At 39.9% G+C, this 17,585-nt stretch overlaps 1 protein-coding gene across 1 annotated transcript; it reads left to right on the top strand.

The window, feature by feature from the left end:
• The first annotated feature begins 211 nt into the window (after positions 1–211).
• Positions 212–17,049, top strand: gsk3ab (glycogen synthase kinase 3 alpha b). Its single transcript, XM_042424322.1, has 11 exons — positions 212–454; positions 561–746; positions 7,321–7,508; positions 7,741–7,824; positions 8,917–9,027; positions 11,708–11,838; positions 12,138–12,342; positions 12,628–12,723; positions 13,411–13,597; positions 13,755–13,832; positions 14,168–17,049. Exons 1-11 carry the CDS (start codon positions 346–348, stop codon positions 14,233–14,235), a joined length of 1,443 nt encoding a protein of 480 aa, XP_042280256.1. The 5' UTR covers positions 212–345; the 3' UTR covers positions 14,236–17,049.
• Positions 17,050–17,585: the final 536 nt, after the last annotated feature.

The raw sequence follows: 17,585 nt of genomic DNA, 5'->3' as shown, positions 1-17,585 counted from the left end.
ACCACTAGAGTTTCATTATGAATGGAAAGTGCGGTACAAATTAAATATATTATTATTATTATTATTATTATTATTATTATTATTATTATTATTATTATTATAAACAGGTGAAACCATCTCTGTGAACTGCAAACAGAATACAAATAGTGCAAAGAAGTGAGGAATAAATATTGAATGGCAAGAAAAAAAATGACACGTTACTTTATATATAACATAACCCAACTTAAAAGACTATAATTGTGTCTTTTCGTCTATACATGATCTGTCACATTGTTGCTGGTGCTGTACCTGGACTCGTAGTTGCTAAAAAAACAAAACAAACAAACAAAAAAAACTACGTTTCCCATGAACCCTTGTGAGCTTTACGTCGTCGTGCGTCAACCTCCCCAGTCCCCCCACCATCACCGTTCTACAGAGGAAGAAAGGGGGAGACGGGCAACCTGTACAGAACGCTGTAAGTGTAGTTTTTAATTTATAACGGAAATTACAATACATACATATATAGCTTAAGCCTGTACCTGTCTGGCTGTTAACAACGTTCACCCTTGCCCCGGCTTTAGTTCTCACAAATATGAGCGGCAGCGGGCGGCCCAGGACCAGCTCATTCGCTGAGCCTCCCGGAGCTCCCGGAGCCGCTGCAGCCGGTGCCGGATCAGCAGCAGCCGGCGGAAGCTCGACAGGAAAAACTGGGGCTTCACAAGCCAGTGGAAGCAGCTCGACGAGCTTTGGGAATTTGAAACTGCCTCGTAAGTATTATTTTATATTCTTATCATACACCCAATTGACAAGGTATTACAAAGTTTTGGGTTGTACGTTATTTTTTAAGTAATGTCTCCGCATTTATTTAACTAATGTCGATCATTGTCGCGGAGCTAACCTTAGCCAGCAAGCTGTTAGCTGGCCAGCTAACGTTAGCTGTGTTTTTCATTAAGGAACCTCTGCGATCAAGGGCTTTTATCGCACAGCTAACATTATCGTTAGCTGCAAGCTTGGATCCAAGCCGTTGACATCTCGACGGAAAATAACGTTATGCCATTTTAGGCAACAATATCTAACCCTTATTGTGGCATAGTGACCTAAGTGAGTTACAGAGTTAGCGTTAGCCGACGGTTTGATATATTCGTCATTAATATCAGATGTGGAAGCTAGCTAGCTTGCTAACGTTTGGAAAGAGTAGGTTGAAAATGATCTGGTCTTAAGTTTTTAGGCGTCGTCCCCCGTCCAGTCTGATCTTGCAGATAGTTTTTTTTTTTGCCAGATAAGGCTAACGACGGTTCACGCTGCGTGGTAGCTCAAAGAAAGTGAAATGATTTGCAATAGAAATAACGTTAAACCAAATCACTGAGATCTAAATAGCTTTCACGTCTGCTCGTCAACCAACAAATGTTGACCTTATATTATCTTCTCTTGTTGATGCATACACTACATTTATATTTGTCTGCATTCAAGCATAGGTTTAGGGCAGCTGATCAAGTACATCAATCCATCCCAGGTCATCTTTGAAATAACTTCCAGTAAAGTGAGAATATGCCACCATAGTCTTGTGGAAACCGTTGGGCAAACATGTATTTGGGATGTTTGCCGGCATCCCTCAGGTGTAAGACAAATTCTGCATTAAATAACATTTCTATACACCTTCAAGAAAGGCATTATCCCATGTTTGTAGGCTGTCTACTTTTACGCTGATTGGTTGAACATTTCTCATTCCCTTTACCATTTTGACACTTGCACTGGAAGTTCTGGTTTGCCCCCAGCAAAATCCCTCCAGTTTATGTTGGTGTGATGATAAGAACTTGCAGAATGGGTCAGGGGTCATGTAGCCATGCAGTGGTGGCAGTTGACTTGAGATCTATAGGGTTAGACAGAGGTGTGCAGAAGGATGGATTTGGTACAGACTGGTTGGAAACTAGCATTGCAGCACTTTTCAAATAGCATACTCAAAATAGGAAAGAGAAACTGTTTTTGGGGCTGACAGAAAATAATAAATTTCATTGATAATTAGAACAGGTAAGAGAATTAACAAAGTATACAAGTTAAAGGCAAAGTTGACTCAAGCTGCAGTGTAGTAAGTGTTAGCTGATGTTAGTATATGTGGCCAATCAGCAGATCTTCATCAGGTGAATCCATTGCTTTTGAATGCAAGATGACTCTTTTCCCTTGCTCAGTTTCCAGAATGTCTCAGTTTTGTCCATCAGGATCTGCTTCAGTCTCTGAAAGCTTTGCTCTTGTGTCTGAGCCACCAGGATCCTGCTTAAACGCAAACAAAAGTGCTATTTTAGACTGCATCGACACTAAGCTGGCTAAATCTGAAAACATCTCTCCATCACTACCTTTTGCCCTTTAGTCCAAACTAACCTTGTTATTTTAAATCTGGTTATTTATTAAACTAAGCTCTCTGAAGTGGATAAATCTGGGAACGCCAGTCTCATTTTTTTAATGTGCGTGAGGAAAACTAAGCTTTTCCAAAAGGATGATGTTTGCCTGTGGTAGGTTGCTGTGTAGCAGTAATGTAAAGAATGCTTTCTATTGCCGTCAGGGCTGAAACTATCACTTTCATTATCAGACAATCTGTTAATTATTCTCTTGGTTAATCATTTGGACTATGACGTGTCAAAAAAATGCCCATCACAATTTTCTTAAGTCCAATGTGGTGGTCAAATAGCCTGTTTTTTTTACCAACAGCCCAAAAACCCAATGCCTGTAATTCTAGTTGATCAGACAACTTGGCAGCAGGTAACAGTGATTTATTCAATGCCTGCAGGTAACATTAACAAGCCACAATCAAATCACTATTTTTATACTCATTCATTTACCTGTTAACAGAACTAAATCGTGTGCTCAGCTATAATGAAACACAACCAGCTGGGGCTCCGATTGACTTGCCTATTTGTCCCACTATTTACTAATTTTTGGCTGTGATGCTAAATTGTGATGTTTGCTGACTGAAAGAGGAGAAAAAAGAAAATCAGTAGCCATTTTGGCTGATCAAAGCCAATAGGAATGATGATAATAGATCTGGGTATCACTTGAAATTTTTTGATACTAGTGGCAACATAATATGAGTCTTCATAGTGATAGCAAGACAATGTGTTTTTCAGTATCTTTTTATGGTATATGCCATTTTTTATATTTTGAGGAATATAAATATTTTGTCACTTAACAAAAAAAAGTAAACTTATCATATTTTAAATGTGGCTCATAAGAACAGTCTGATCAAATAATAATAGAGCATGAGTCTGAGCAAGCAGTCAACACCAGCTTTCATTATTGACAGTTTTCAATACTCAGTTTAATACTTAGCCCTATTAATCCCTGCTCTAATTTTTACAGTGTTCATACACTAGAGACCATCCTTAAGTCCCTGGATTTGCCTTGTATCTGTTACCCATGACACTTTCAAGTGTCATGGGTAAATGAGTTAAGTTGGCCTACTTATTCCAAAATATTAATATATATCCCTCTACTAGTAGTTAACCGTTTCAGAAGTATTAAAGATCCCCTCCAGACATGTTTTAAAACATACAGAAATACTCTGATTTGAATAATAATGATTGTCTGATATGTTTTTTCCACAAAACTTCAATAACCCAATTCTTAAAATTACATCTACTACTTCTCCCTCATTTAAAAAAATCCTGAATCTATGAATATACAAATATTTTTCATTTTAAAAGCTTAACTGCTGGACACAAGATGTCTCCAATTTGCCTGAAAAATCCTCTCTCAGTGTATGTGCAGTAGAGGCTTTAAAGGGCTGGTATTGTGGAAAACAAGAGAAATGAGCTTTGGAATGGATTAGGGTGATGATGGGGGCCCTGCTGTGCTGTCAAATTACTCAATTCTATCTCCTCGGCCTTTTGAAGTTATTTGAAATTTTGAATTTGTGGCTCAAGTGCTAGCAGTGTTGAGGTGTAACCTGTTAGTACATCACACTGGAAAGTCAAATCAAATATGCTAGGAGGCTTTAGCTTAAACCCACTGCCACCCAGCGCTATGTTGAGTGCGCATGCGACTTCTGTAGTCGGAGTTTGCATTTCAGGCAGATGACGAGACACTGTAAGCGTGCTGTTGTTGGTTGTTCAGCAGCTACAAATTCTGTTATGAAAGATGGATTTAGAGAAATGAGAAAAAAGGCCATAATACCAGATCTTTATGTTTCCACATCACACTTGTGTACGTTGCATACTGCACCACGATTGGCTTACAAACTATTTCTGATGTCACAAATCATGCTCGTAGGTGCACTTCTTAAACTCAGATTTAAGAGCGCAGAGGAAACACCTTCTAGTATCATTCTGGTCAAACATTCAAGTGAGGTAGTTCTAAGCAAAACACATTTTTGAGTGGAGGGGGACTTTAAACTGTTTTACTGGAACCAGTTGGTTATTACATGTCCTTACATCCTTTTACACCCTTAAAAATCCCAGTTGCTTCCTTCTTATCCTCAAATCCTGGACCTACATATACACATTTAATTCGTGGCATAGTAAATGGTCAAGAGAAGGGATGAAGGGACTGATACGATCCAGCGACACAGACCTAATTAAGTGGAACAGGTATCGCTGTGATGTGACCGATCCACATTAAATACATTTTATTCATCAATGTCATCATGATTTCAGTGTTTCTGCTATCTGTTACATTCATATAGTGACAGCAGGCCTCCAACTCAGTATTTAGTGCCACAGCAATTACAGCAATGTCTGGCCTCATGTTACCTTTTAATGAATGAGTAAGCATGAATGAGTATGCAGTGAGATATATAGATTTCAAATTTGGGGAGAGAAAGAGAGCACTGGTATTGGATCAGTACCCTGGCATTGACAGATACCCAGAGTTGAGGTATCGGAATCGATAAAGTGTGATCGATGGACTGCTGGTCAAGAGCGCCATCTTGAGTCAGTGTGGCAAGAAACAGCAACATAAACTGCACGTCGGCTGTGATGAAGTGCAAATAATTTGTTGGCTTAAATCTCTTCTTGTGATCTGTTTTCTGGTCAGTAAATTTAAGGAATATTGATACTCATTTGTAATGTACAAGTGTATTTTCTGACTCTAAGGCTTCTGGTTAATTGAAGCATCTTCTATTGTGGAGGAGTGGAAACGTGTAGCTGCACGGATTAAAAGTTACCATTTTCTTTGGAGTGATTTATCCGTGCCACGCCTAATGTAACATCACCACACAATATCAGGCAAGGTACTGTTAAAATTCCTGTAGGCCACAAATGATAAAATACTAGTTATACTTACAGATGAGCTCTAAGATAATTGCTTATAAGTGTGGGTGTGATGAAGTCACTCTGCTCATCCTTTTTCTCTTACTCATCAGGCTTGTGTTGACGTATCAGAAACCAAAGCTATTTACTGACAGCTGGGCACAGTGCTCATCTTTGCATTCATTATTCAAGGGACTATCATGCCACAGCTGCTCCATATTTAATGCCCTCCCCTCTGACTTCAGTTGTTTAAAAAGAGTGTGAAAGTGATGCTAAAAGGAAACACAGAGGGAACAGTGTATTGTGGAGCTGGAATACAGGAATGCGCAGGAACCGCATAGTGACTGATCTCAAAGCTAAATATTTCCTGCTGACCTGAGGGTAGAGATCAAATCTAGACCAATCATGTGGATATGCTGTCGGCTGCTGTTTGCTGCTAACCTTGAAAAAGTTTTGGGTGGAAAATTGCAAAAATATAAAACTATAGGGTTGTCAATTGTTATCGAGAAGAAAGTAAAGATGATAATCTAATGTGAAATTTATGAAATAATTTAACATTTTTATGTTAAAGCAGATGTATTCATATAGACAGAAATATCAGGTGATAAAGCCACATCGGTGTCTTTGGTTTTTGTCAGCTTGTAGGAAAGGCCAAAATGCTTCATTGTCTGACTCCATTTTGAGACTCTGAGACCTACTAGAGATCAGGAGGGGTCCTGTTGAGACAGGCGAATTGAGCAAGCCCAGGAAATGGTAGCACTTCTGGGTGTGCTACTGTCCACGCAATTTTATCACAGGCTCTGACAAGCCTTTTGGCAATGGGCCTCTTCTCTGCTGTTCTTCCCCTCCCAGTGTCATTGCTTCTGGTGCCGATTTGTCAGATCATTTTTGACCCAAACACGTGCACAGGCGTAAAACACTGGGCTGCTACTTGACCCTAACGAGAGCTGTCAGTTACTGTTAGATCTTGAGCATCTCATTTTTTCTACAAGGTCAAATATTAGCCTGACAGTGACATTGTTTGACTAGTTTAAAACACACACCTTGTACTCCTCCCTGCCTATAAGACCCTTACGTATACAGTGCTAGAGTTCTCACTTGTCCCTTTAGCTTTACATAATGTGGTCAGAGATTACATCAACTCATCCTTGCGGGTAAATGTACTGCATATGTCCATTATTTGAACGGGGAGGTGAGTCAACCTGCAGAGATGCTGAGCTGGGACTGTGATCGAGTCTGTAATACCTTTTTATCCAGACATATACACAGGTTAAACCTGCAACTTGAATGTGTTGACCTGGCTTTGTGATTCTCGTCCTGAACTGGGTTAAACTTGGGCTGCACTGCCCTGCTCCAGGCACTCCTATTTGTAATGGGAATTTAATGTTACTGACGTTTTAACAACATTTAACCGATGTCTCCGAAAAACAGCCATAGGCGTACAGCAAGAAAGAGAGAGTAAGCAAGTGGGTGAGTAAAGTGAAGAAGCTGGCTGCAGGGAGAACTGAAACTAATTTTATTTGGTTATTTATTTGGTATTTATTTGCATTATGTAGTTCTGTGTTTTAGCAATGATGTGTACAGCATACTGTTGCAGACCTGAGTCCCTCTGAATTATGATGAGAAGGAATTAACCTGTGACAAAATGCGGCTTCAGTAGACCCATCACACACTACTCTCCTGTATTAAAGTTGTGTTTTTTTTTTTTTTTAATAGTTTCACTCAGGAGAGCAGGGGAAAGTGTTATGGGAAGTATCAGGAGCTCATTACCAGCCAGTGGAGTGTGTCTGGGGAGCCACCACATAGGTCACAACCATTTAGAGAAGGAGGGAGTGCTTGTTGATGTTTAGCCTCTCTTTCCTCAGGGACATTGGAATAGGCTAAACTGCAGGCGGTTATGTCACTGTATTTCTCACGTGTCTAAAGATCTTTATCCATGTTGATTTTTTTTTTTTGCATTGATGATTTTAATTACAGTATGTTTCATTTATTCAAATGGTTGATGTTTAATTTTAGCATGGAGGCACAGCGCACTTCTCGACAGGGACAATTCTGATCATTTCAGGATCTCTAAGACAAGGTGTATTTCTGCTCTTATCCACAGGAGACAGCGGCAAAGTGACGACAGTGGTAGCCACACCCGGCCAGGGCCCCGATCGCCCTCAGGAAGTGTCCTACACAGACATAAAGGTTATAGGAAATGGCTCCTTTGGAGTGGTCTACCAGGCTCGCCTCATTGACAGCCAGGAGATGGTGGCAATTAAGAAAGTTCTCCAAGACAAGAGGTTTAAGGTATGTGTAGACAGTCAGGTAATTACATTACAACGAAATACCACTGTGCATCTACAGAAAAGCTAGTCATATTTTTTTATAAGCATCGCTCTTTCACTGTGAGGATTTTGATGTTCTTCAGTAATTGTCCTTAATTAAATTATGAACGCTGTTTTTATCCACAATTCACCCTCTGCCTTTCCTTTCCTTTATGTCCCTTTCCCTTTTTCCTGATGTGCGTTCTTCATTGTAGAATAGGGAGCTGCAAATTATGAGGAAACTGGACCACTGCAACATTGTGAGGCTACGTTACTTCTTCTACTCCAGTGGTGAGAAGGTGTGTATCCACGAACACGACTTTATTATGCCCTAGGAATCAAGTTTCTGGATGGAGCACTCTGCCTCCACACCCAGCAATTTAATTGTGCATGCATCTAGGGTGATTCATAGGCAAGTTTTAGAAAAGAAGACCTTGGTCTCTATTATAGCTTGACTCACACTCTTTACATAGGGTTTTGGGGTCCAAGCACTTTCGCTGACTTTCTCAGATTATTGATGTGGTTCTGCTTTTGGTCTAAAATTGTCTGCATCTGAGAAAACACGAGCTATATCAGCCAAACATGGCAGATGGGTTGAAAATCTCGCTCTCAACTCGAGGAACAAAATCTAGGACTGTTGACATTGTGACACAGTGACAAGTGAGTTTACTCTTTGATCCCTTCTGAGCTGTACGTCCTAGAAACAAATCATTACTCCCTGGATTCCTCAGATCAAGATGCATCTTTATATGTGTGTGCAAGGGCACATACTGCTTTCGGTGCCATTTTTAAAATATTTCCTCACCAAATTTGGCACACAGACATTGAATAGAGATAGTCACTGTGTAGTATTCTAACTTAATGAAAGATTTTATAGATAATTAATTAAGAATATGAAAATTGGAGTCATTGAGCTTGAATATCCTCCCCTGTATTGAGTCAGACAGTGATTACACTCTGTGTTTACACTCAGTGTACTTCAGCAATATTTACTATGGCAAGCTAATCAGTTGTGTTTACTCTCATAATGACAGATGTGTGTTATTACTTCTTAAGTGTGAAGGCAGTGTCAATGAGCTGTATCAACTGTATTGTACAACTTGTTTATTTAATCATTGTTTGCAGCAGATAGTAATTTGAGATAATAAGTGCAACGCATAAGTGTTTCATTTCTCTCTTGTCATTCTAAAAGCTATCTTCCGTCACATAGACTGGCTCATCACTGCATACAGCTACAATAATTATTTTTTGTTTACTCACCCACAGTCCAACATATTTTATAATGTTGGTTTGTTTTGTAAGTTATCTTCTTATAACTTCTGATTTTGACAGGTTTAGACTTTCCACCCCTAACTATACTGTCCCCTTTCCCTTTTGTTCCTCCTTTCCAGAAAGATGAGGTTTATTTGAATCTGGTGCTGGACTACGTCCCTGAGACAGTGTACAGGGTGGCTCGGCACTTCAACAAGGCCAAGACCACCATCCCCATCATCTATGTTAAGGTTGGTAGATGCATGCATACACAGACACACCAACACAAAAACTGTGCGTGTGCTCAAGGGCATTTTCCCCTGTCACTGCTTCACCATACCTCTACCGGTGTTAAAATGTTCATTTCAGTCAGTTATTCAGCAATGAAATACTCAATTTATGTATTTATACTAAGCTAAAAATTCTGATGTAACCTTAGCAGCAAATATACGACAACAGACAAACTTGTATTTATTTTTTTCAGTTAACAAAGCTAGCAGAGGTGATGTTTTCATTCCTGTCGGTAGTAGACAGCTCTTGGCCCAGCAAGCAAACGAGTGCTTTTTGGCAGAGATCTGGGATTAATGCATCTGATATGCATTTAGCTGTAACTTATTATGCTGCATTAATTAGTTACTGTGAAGCTCTGACATCTGGTCCGCCAGTAGGAAACACACAAAGACGAAAAACAAATACAGCATACCAGGACTTCTCAAAGTCCGGACTTAAGTCCACATCCAGACTGAACAGCAAGTCAATCCGGACCCAGCTTGTACATCGTGTTATGAATACATTATGAAGTGTAACGTTTACTATTTTGAAATAAATTTTCTATTTATCAATAAATTGTAAGTGACATTGAAAATACAGTGTAACTGGAGATCATTCACAGTGATTCTGTCCCCAGATGAATGTGGTTTTAATGTGGCTTATTTCCCTATCGTTGACATTGTTGTCATGGCAACGTTAATTGCTGGAGAGAGTGTTGTGCGGCCATCGGGAGCACCAGTTGCTCTGTGGGCCGCTTGAGCAGGCCATTATACAAAAACAAGAGCGAGAGAGATGCTTCGTTGAATATGGACATGCACACGCCATACCCCCCCCCCAGCAGTATACTCTGCTGCTTTAGAAGTTGAAAAATTGTGGCACAGATCTGATATCTATCTAATATTGGCTTTCATACCTGGTCATTCACCAGTTCACATGCAAAATAGGATATATTTAGATTATCTCTCATCCTAGTCCTTTGAATTAAGTTTTATCAGTTACTGTGTACCAATTTTCAAAGAAATTCAGCGGAAACTGAAAGGAAAGTTTTGTTCAGTAATTGCCTGTGATGTAATGAACAACTAAGTATTTTCCTGTTTGTTTTCCACAGACAGCTCACTGTTAAAGGATTATGAAAGCAGAATGGGGAAAGATGGTCTCAGGGGAATTAATCTGTTTGCAATACACTTGGTTCCTGTTTAAAAGGGTGCTCATTTTAGAGAGTGTGTTTGTGTGTTTACTGTGACTGTAGCAGCAGAGAGGACATTATAGCTGTCTCATGGCCCATTTCCCCACCTCAGCCTGCCGCTCCCCTGTGGCTTTGAGATGCATACTGATCTCTCTCTCTTTCTCACTCTTTCTCTCCTCTGTCATCCCTCCTTCCTCCAGCGACACAGTTCCATCACAGCACGTCTGGAGTCCTCTATCTCCCTCTCTGTCCCCTGGGTCCTATGTTTTTACCATGCCTCTCTTCGCTGCCTCTCTCCTCCTCTCTCTCTCTCTCTCTCCCTCTCTCTCTCTCTGCCCCCTTTTTTAAGCATCATCTCTCATCCCTCAGTCATCTTGTCTGTAATCATTTTGTAATCTGTGGCCAGCCTGCTGTCACTGCATCATGTGGGTAATAATGATGATAATGGTGATGATGACAGTGATTTTTCCTATTAAGATGCTTACCGTCTACATTCCACAGACACATTAAATGGTTGCAGACTTAACTTTTTGAGCATTTTTGTTTCACTCTAGGGTGACATCATTGACTTAGGATGCATAGACAAATATTAAATGGGGTTTGGATGTGGATGTTAACACATCTTAAGGGAGAATCTTTACCCCCTTTTGTTGTTTTGTTTTAGAAACATGCTACTGCAGGCTGCATCAGACACTACCCAGCTGCTTCTTCCAACATTCACCACAGTGCATGCAAAAACACAAAATTAGGGCACATGTCAGAGTGACTGACACATCCATACATGCCTTTGGAAAATAAATTGTATTACCATTTGATAATATTTGTGGTACAGTTACCTAGCTAAGTTTAACTAGACCTTGTGGTTTCTGTAGACACAAGAAGGATTGTTTTTTCAAGAATTTTCACGAGAACTGAGCAAAGATTAGAGAAAAGTCTTAATTTAAACCTTACATTTTTAAGTCGTCTAAAGTTTAAATCGTCCTTTCGTAAGCAACTTTCTCACCAAAGCCCCATGTCATACGTGAACTAAAAAGTATAAATGTAACTGTGGTGAGATATGACAATAAACGTCCTTGTATCCTAAAAATTAACATAGATTAATGTAGCAGGACAATATTTTTCTTCTTTCTTGTATCGTTAATTATCTTGCAACCCCTCAGGTTTATCATGTAATCCCTTGGAGGTGTCCCTGTTGTGGAGCTGTGGCCTTAGTTGACTCAGTAGACTTTAATTTGGGTCAGATAAGGTCACATAAGACTACCAGTAAAAGCAGCAGTGAAGTGTAACTTTCTGGTTACACATTATAATGTCTGAATTTACTCAGTGCAATTAATTGGGCAGACATGATTTAAAGTGACAATAGGGAACTTGGGTGTATTCAAACACTCATTTTCTTTTCTTCTTAAATATCAGTACGATCCTAAGTTGTTAAACACTTGTGAGCTTTATGCCAACCCTCTTTGTTCCCCCCTCAGGTGTACATGTACCAGCTGTTCCGCAGTCTGGCTTATATCCATTCCCAGGGCGTGTGTCACAGAGACATCAAGCCCCAGAACCTCCTGGTGGACCCAGAGACAGCCATCCTCAAACTCTGTGACTTTGGCAGGTCAGTACCAGACGCTGCCTCTGGACATGTTTGTTTGTCACCATCATTCTTTCCATCGTGGTGACTGTCTGTGTTTCAGCGTGCATGTTCAGTTGGCTGTCTGTTTGTGTATGCATCTCTTTCTCAGTCTTGATTTTTCACTGTGTGTATCTGTCATACGTCTTCTTACCTTCCTGTCTTGGTTGCTTACATGCTGTGGTTTTGTGAGAACAAATACACTGAGAAATGAAAAGTTGACTGGCACTCTCCTCCTGAACTGTCTGTTTTTCTGCTTCATCTCCCTTCTTACTGCCTTCTAGTGCAAAGCAGCTAGTTCGGGGAGAGCCGAATGTGTCCTATATCTGCTCACGGTACTATCGTGCCCCAGAGCTCATCTTTGGTGCCACCGACTACACGTCCAACATTGACATCTGGTCAGCTGGCTGTGTGCTGGCTGAGCTGCTGCTAGGCCAGCCCATCTTCCCCGGGGACAGTGGTGTGGACCAGCTAGTAGAGATCATCAAGGTACAGTAAGGGAGCCACAAACGGGAAAAAAACGAGATGATAAAAAAAATAAAAACGGTAGATTAAGAGAGTTTCAGCAAGTGAGACATGGTTTAATTTAAGGAATTGAAACTACTTTTGGTTGAGCTTGACTGCAATATTGTTGTCACTACAGTGTTGGATATCAAGAAACTGTATGTAATATGTGTGTTATGATCCACACTGACAATCCCTCCAGGTATGCAGTGCATATCCATACCTGTGATTAATATTAATGAATGTTAACTTTTCTCTTGTATTTGTCAGGTTCTGGGGACACCAACAAGGGAGCAGATCCGAGAGATGAACCCTAACTACACAGAGTTCAAATTTCCACAGATCAAAGCACACCCTTGGACAAAGGTATGTTCCCACTATTGGTGCTTGATATTAATTATACATTCATCAGTGTGAGATTTTAGGATTTATCTCTCTCTGAAATTGTATTTTTTTGCTCTTTTTGGAATTGGAAAAATACTATTGGATTGATGTTTTATTAAGTCCTTACTTCTTAAAAATCTTTTAAAGGATTCAAGGAATTCATTGTCCCTTTTTAAATGCAGGATATCACCCATTTTTACATCTGAGAGCAGTAAAAACATCCTAAAGACATTTCTTTTTGCCTGAAATCTTTTGACTTTTCCTAAAGTGACCCAGAATATACAAAAATGGAAATATTTATTTATTTATTTATTTTTGGTAGCTGATACACATTCTTGTACATAGTGTTGTCGGTTAAATTTGACCTGTATTTATTCAAAAAATTCAAAGATCACCATTTAAAAATGTTTCCTTCTTTACATTTAATAAAATTCATTGAAATCATTAAATCATTGGTTGAACTTAAAATGCATTTCCATACAAGAAAAAACTGGTGCCCTGGCAGCTCTCCAGGCAAAATGTGCACAGTATGTATTCATGATATTGATTCATGATATTCGCACACAGTCTCACAGTCAGTATGGATTTACATAAACCCCAAATTCCTGGTGGGACTGATTCTTTCTCCAGAATACATTAATACAGCGCTGAATATCTTTCTTTCATCAGGTGTTTAAGCCTCGTACCCCACCAGAGGCCATCGCTCTCTGCTCTCGACTGCTGGAATACACGCCGGTGACCAGGCTGTCCCCCCTGGAGGCATGTGCACACGCCTTCTTCGACGAGCTGCGCCAGCCCAACACCCGCCTGCCCAGCGGACGAGAACTGCCGCTCCTCTTTAACTTCAGTCCCGTTGGTCAGTTTACCTTCCTGTTGTTCTTTTTTTTTTCTCTCCACTATCTATTTTTTTTTGCTTATGACCTCTGATGACCTTCACTTAAATGTTTGCTGTAGGTTGCCATATACCATCTTATTTATAATTAAACATTTGTTTGCCTTTTCTACTTTCTCAGAGCTGTCAATCCAGCCCCAGTTGAACTCCACACTCATTCCTCCTCACGCTCGTGCACAGACATCGCCTGCCTCACATGGTATGTATAAAATTTATACTCTTTTTGATGCTGTAGTTTTCATGTATAGACCATATTGAGGACAGCTTTTATTTACTCATTTATTTATTCATTGGCATTTTTATTAAGCTGTTTGTCCTCAGAGACCTAGTGACTATACAAAATAATGACAAGTAATCAGAAAACTACTTTTCACACTGTTATGAATATCACCTAAAAGACATTCTAGAGACACATTATAATCGCATTCATAGGTAACAAAAGGTTTAGTATTAACGCTGGACAGTTTACCAAAAATGTGACTAAATTCTGTGTTTCGTGTTGGTGACGCGTGTGCTCCCTCTCTCCCCCTGCAGAGGGCAGTGTGTCAGACAGTACCGCCCAGCCCAGCTCAGCACCTGGATCCATCAACAACAGCACCTGAGCATCCATCCCTCTGTCATCCTTTCTTTTTCTCTCCCCCATTTTCCTTTTCTGTCCTCCTCTCTTCTCCCTCTCAACCTTCCTCTTGGCTCCAATTTTTAAAATAGAAAAAAAAAAAAAACTATACACACCCACATAAACACTCAGCATCGCTATTTTCCCTGAATGTTAACCATTTTCCAATAGAAAGCAATTTCTGTGGCTGCTAACTTCAGGAAGGCGTGGGTTGTTCAATGGACATTCAAGTATCCATGCTTGGGCTTAATATAAGCTGCATATCTAAGCTCAGTGTGGTTCTTGTCTGGTCTGTTAAAATAAAGGAACTTTACATTGGTTGGGTAGGATGTTTGGGGGATGAGGAGAGGGGTTTTCTGTATTATAATCTGCAATTGACTTTTATCCCTTTTTTATGTTCATTTTATTTGCATTAGCTAATTTTATGTGTGGCCATGGTGCCATGAAAAGGAGTCCAGTTTGACTTTGGAGTTGAGAATGAGGGCCTCATGTAAGGCCTGACTAATATTGACAATCATCCTTAGGAGGGCCAAAAATGGCACACTTATACTGGACATAGTGTTGGATCGTACAATTCACAGTGTAGACTAGTGGCTCTTCTGTCACTTTCTACCCTGAACTCTACTCAAGTATTGTCTGTTCACCCTGCCCAGCGGTGAACACGTGAGGAGTTTTTTAAAATATCCCGGTTTGATACCAGAAAGAACCTATTGGCTGATTTTTGTCCTTGTCATTTTAGATGAGAGGTGATTTTAAATTTTATTACAAAGGAGGGCACCACATTGAATATTAGCTCCTGAACTGCCTTTTATGTAAATGAGAGGGAGCTTTACATGAGCAGAGTGCACATATTCAATTTCTTCAGTATAAGCTCATATTTTCATTGGTTAAGCTGGAAACCGAGTGTTTCCTGTTAATTCTCAAGTGAGTATTGCACATCCCCAAAAGGGAGTCGAGGGTAAGCAAGGGGGAGAGTTATGTGTACTGTCCATAACTTCACACAGAGGGAGCTGTTGGTGTGGGGCTCCATTGGCATCTAATATTGAAGTCTCAATGTCTCAAATGTCATAAACACAGTTGCCTAGCACTGTAAGGTGAATAGCCACCTCCTTAATTATGTCACTTTTATGGTGTTGAGTTTCATATCAGCATGATTATGTTGAAGAATGACATCAGGTGCGGAGGGTACAGAGACTACTGGCCGCTTTTCACCGCTCACCTGGCATCTTCATTGTCATTTAAGCTAGTATACACAGTTATTGATTGTGCGGGAGAACATGTGCATGCATCGACTCGAGTGAATTTTGTTTGGTTTGTGAGAGTGATTTGTCGAAACCCTCTTCGCCTCCTTCCCAAACAGCCTGCCTGTGACGCTCATATCATGTTCTTCCTGTCCTGTAACGGTGGTAGGAACTGATCTTGAATGATTGACGCAGCTTAACAGTCCGCTGTCAGCATGGACTCTTTTCTTCCACCACGCAGATGTGCATGTTGAGCCCAAGTTGACCACACTATATAACTTCCACTATTAGTAATAATCTGACCAGAAATGATGCTCAAACCCCTGAAACCCAACAGCTTTTGGAGCCTCCCCTCCCATTCTTTTCTGTCCTCACCCCTGCCTTCTGCTTCCCTCTTCCCTCCTCTTTTTTCACGGCTAAACTGTAAATATCAAGTTCCTTTTATTTTATTTTGTTATTTTTGTTATTATTGTTATTATATTGTTGTTCTTGTAATTTTTTTTTTTTCTCTAGTAGACCGGCACAGCAGTGTCGGGACTGTTTATCCTCAGTCGCAGTCTGTAAATACATTTCAGTCCCTGGTTCAGGAGGGGAAAAACAGAACAAAATGTTTCATTTTTATTCTCTCTCCCTCCATTTCTCTCTTCATGACTTTCCCTTTTCCCCCATAAATGTCGTCATAACTGTTTTATTTATTGTATTGTGTTTTTTGGGGGGGTGGGGGGAACTTTTCCACCAGGGTGGTAAAATTGAGGGATTCGATTTTTTTTTTGTTTTGTTTTTTTTGTTTTAATTCCAAATTTTAGTCCAGCAATGTCACATGCAAAACGATTTCACATCCAAGATACTGTACTTTGATCCAGACGTTGGAGTGTGTTTGCAATCAGTGGTCTTGTGTGTATGCAGGTGCACATGTTAGCCAACAGGTGGAACTCCAGTTTTCCATTTAACTTCAATGTGAAGGGAATGTTACAAGCCTCTGGATCTACTGGGTCGTGATGTTGGGAGGGAGCACAGATCTGTGTGCGTGTGTGTGTGTGTATGTGCGTGCGTGTGTGTGTATCCGGAGGAAAGGGGGAAAAAATGAATCTTCCATTGACATGTACCATCTCCTGTGTCTGACCGTCTCCTGTTTCCGCTTACTGCGTGTCGCGTGAGTGTAACAGGGTCGACCTGTTAGTTCAGTGTGTATGCTTCAGATTCTTGGTGAGTTTCTTGAACACAGCTGCAGGGAATGTATGTGTGTTTGTGTGTGCTCGCAAACCATGGACATTATTCTCTGTACTCCTGATTTTTTTCCCAAATGAAGAGCTGATTAAATGTGCTATTTTAATGTTTATTTTCATCTTCTGATCTGTCACACTTAGCTTTTAATTTGCTGTGACCCTGCTCTTTTATCACCCTTGTCTGAGGGTAAAATGTCACTGTTGGGAACAGAACGGTTGGATAAAGGAGATGATTATGGTGATGATGATGAAGAGGGAGGGATGGAGGGAGAGAGACAGTTTTTGTTTGTTGGTATAAATAATTAAACTCATTAATAAAGTGATGAAACTGTTTCTGTCTCGCATTCATGATTGAATTATACTTGAAGTCATGTTTACATGATCACAGTGGGAATACAAATCATAATGACATTAAAACAGCATGTTAAATGATTACAAGCTGTGACCTTTAATTTGGAGAAAAGGAGCATCAGTAATATGATAAACAATATGCTGGTTAAACCTTACATAATGTTCATATTCATAGACAGTATGCCATGATAATTAGTCTCTATGCCAAACTTCCGAACCACAAATCTATTCATAATACCTTATCAGTTGTTAATAAATGGCTGATTACTCCTTAATTAAGCTTTTAGAGAGCAGAGAGAGTGTATTCTTCATGTTTTACACTATTTATGGGGAAAAATATTCAGAATCACTTTATATTATGGTCTCATGTTACCTAAAACAAGAACAGACATCCCGATTTCAATGAATTGTATTGAATTTGAACACTTCTGAATGGTTATTTTTGAATTGTTGAATAAGTCTGGGTTAAATTTAATCTAGAACGCTATGTACAAAAATGTGTCTCAGCAGGCCAAAAA

Source organism: Thunnus maccoyii, chromosome 10, assembly GCF_910596095.1.
Source record: "Thunnus maccoyii chromosome 10, fThuMac1.1, whole genome shotgun sequence".
Classification (NCBI taxonomy): Eukaryota; Metazoa; Chordata; class Actinopteri; order Scombriformes; family Scombridae; genus Thunnus; species Thunnus maccoyii.
Note: the sequence above shows the minus strand (reverse complement) of the source record. Positions and strands in the feature narration are given on the sequence as shown.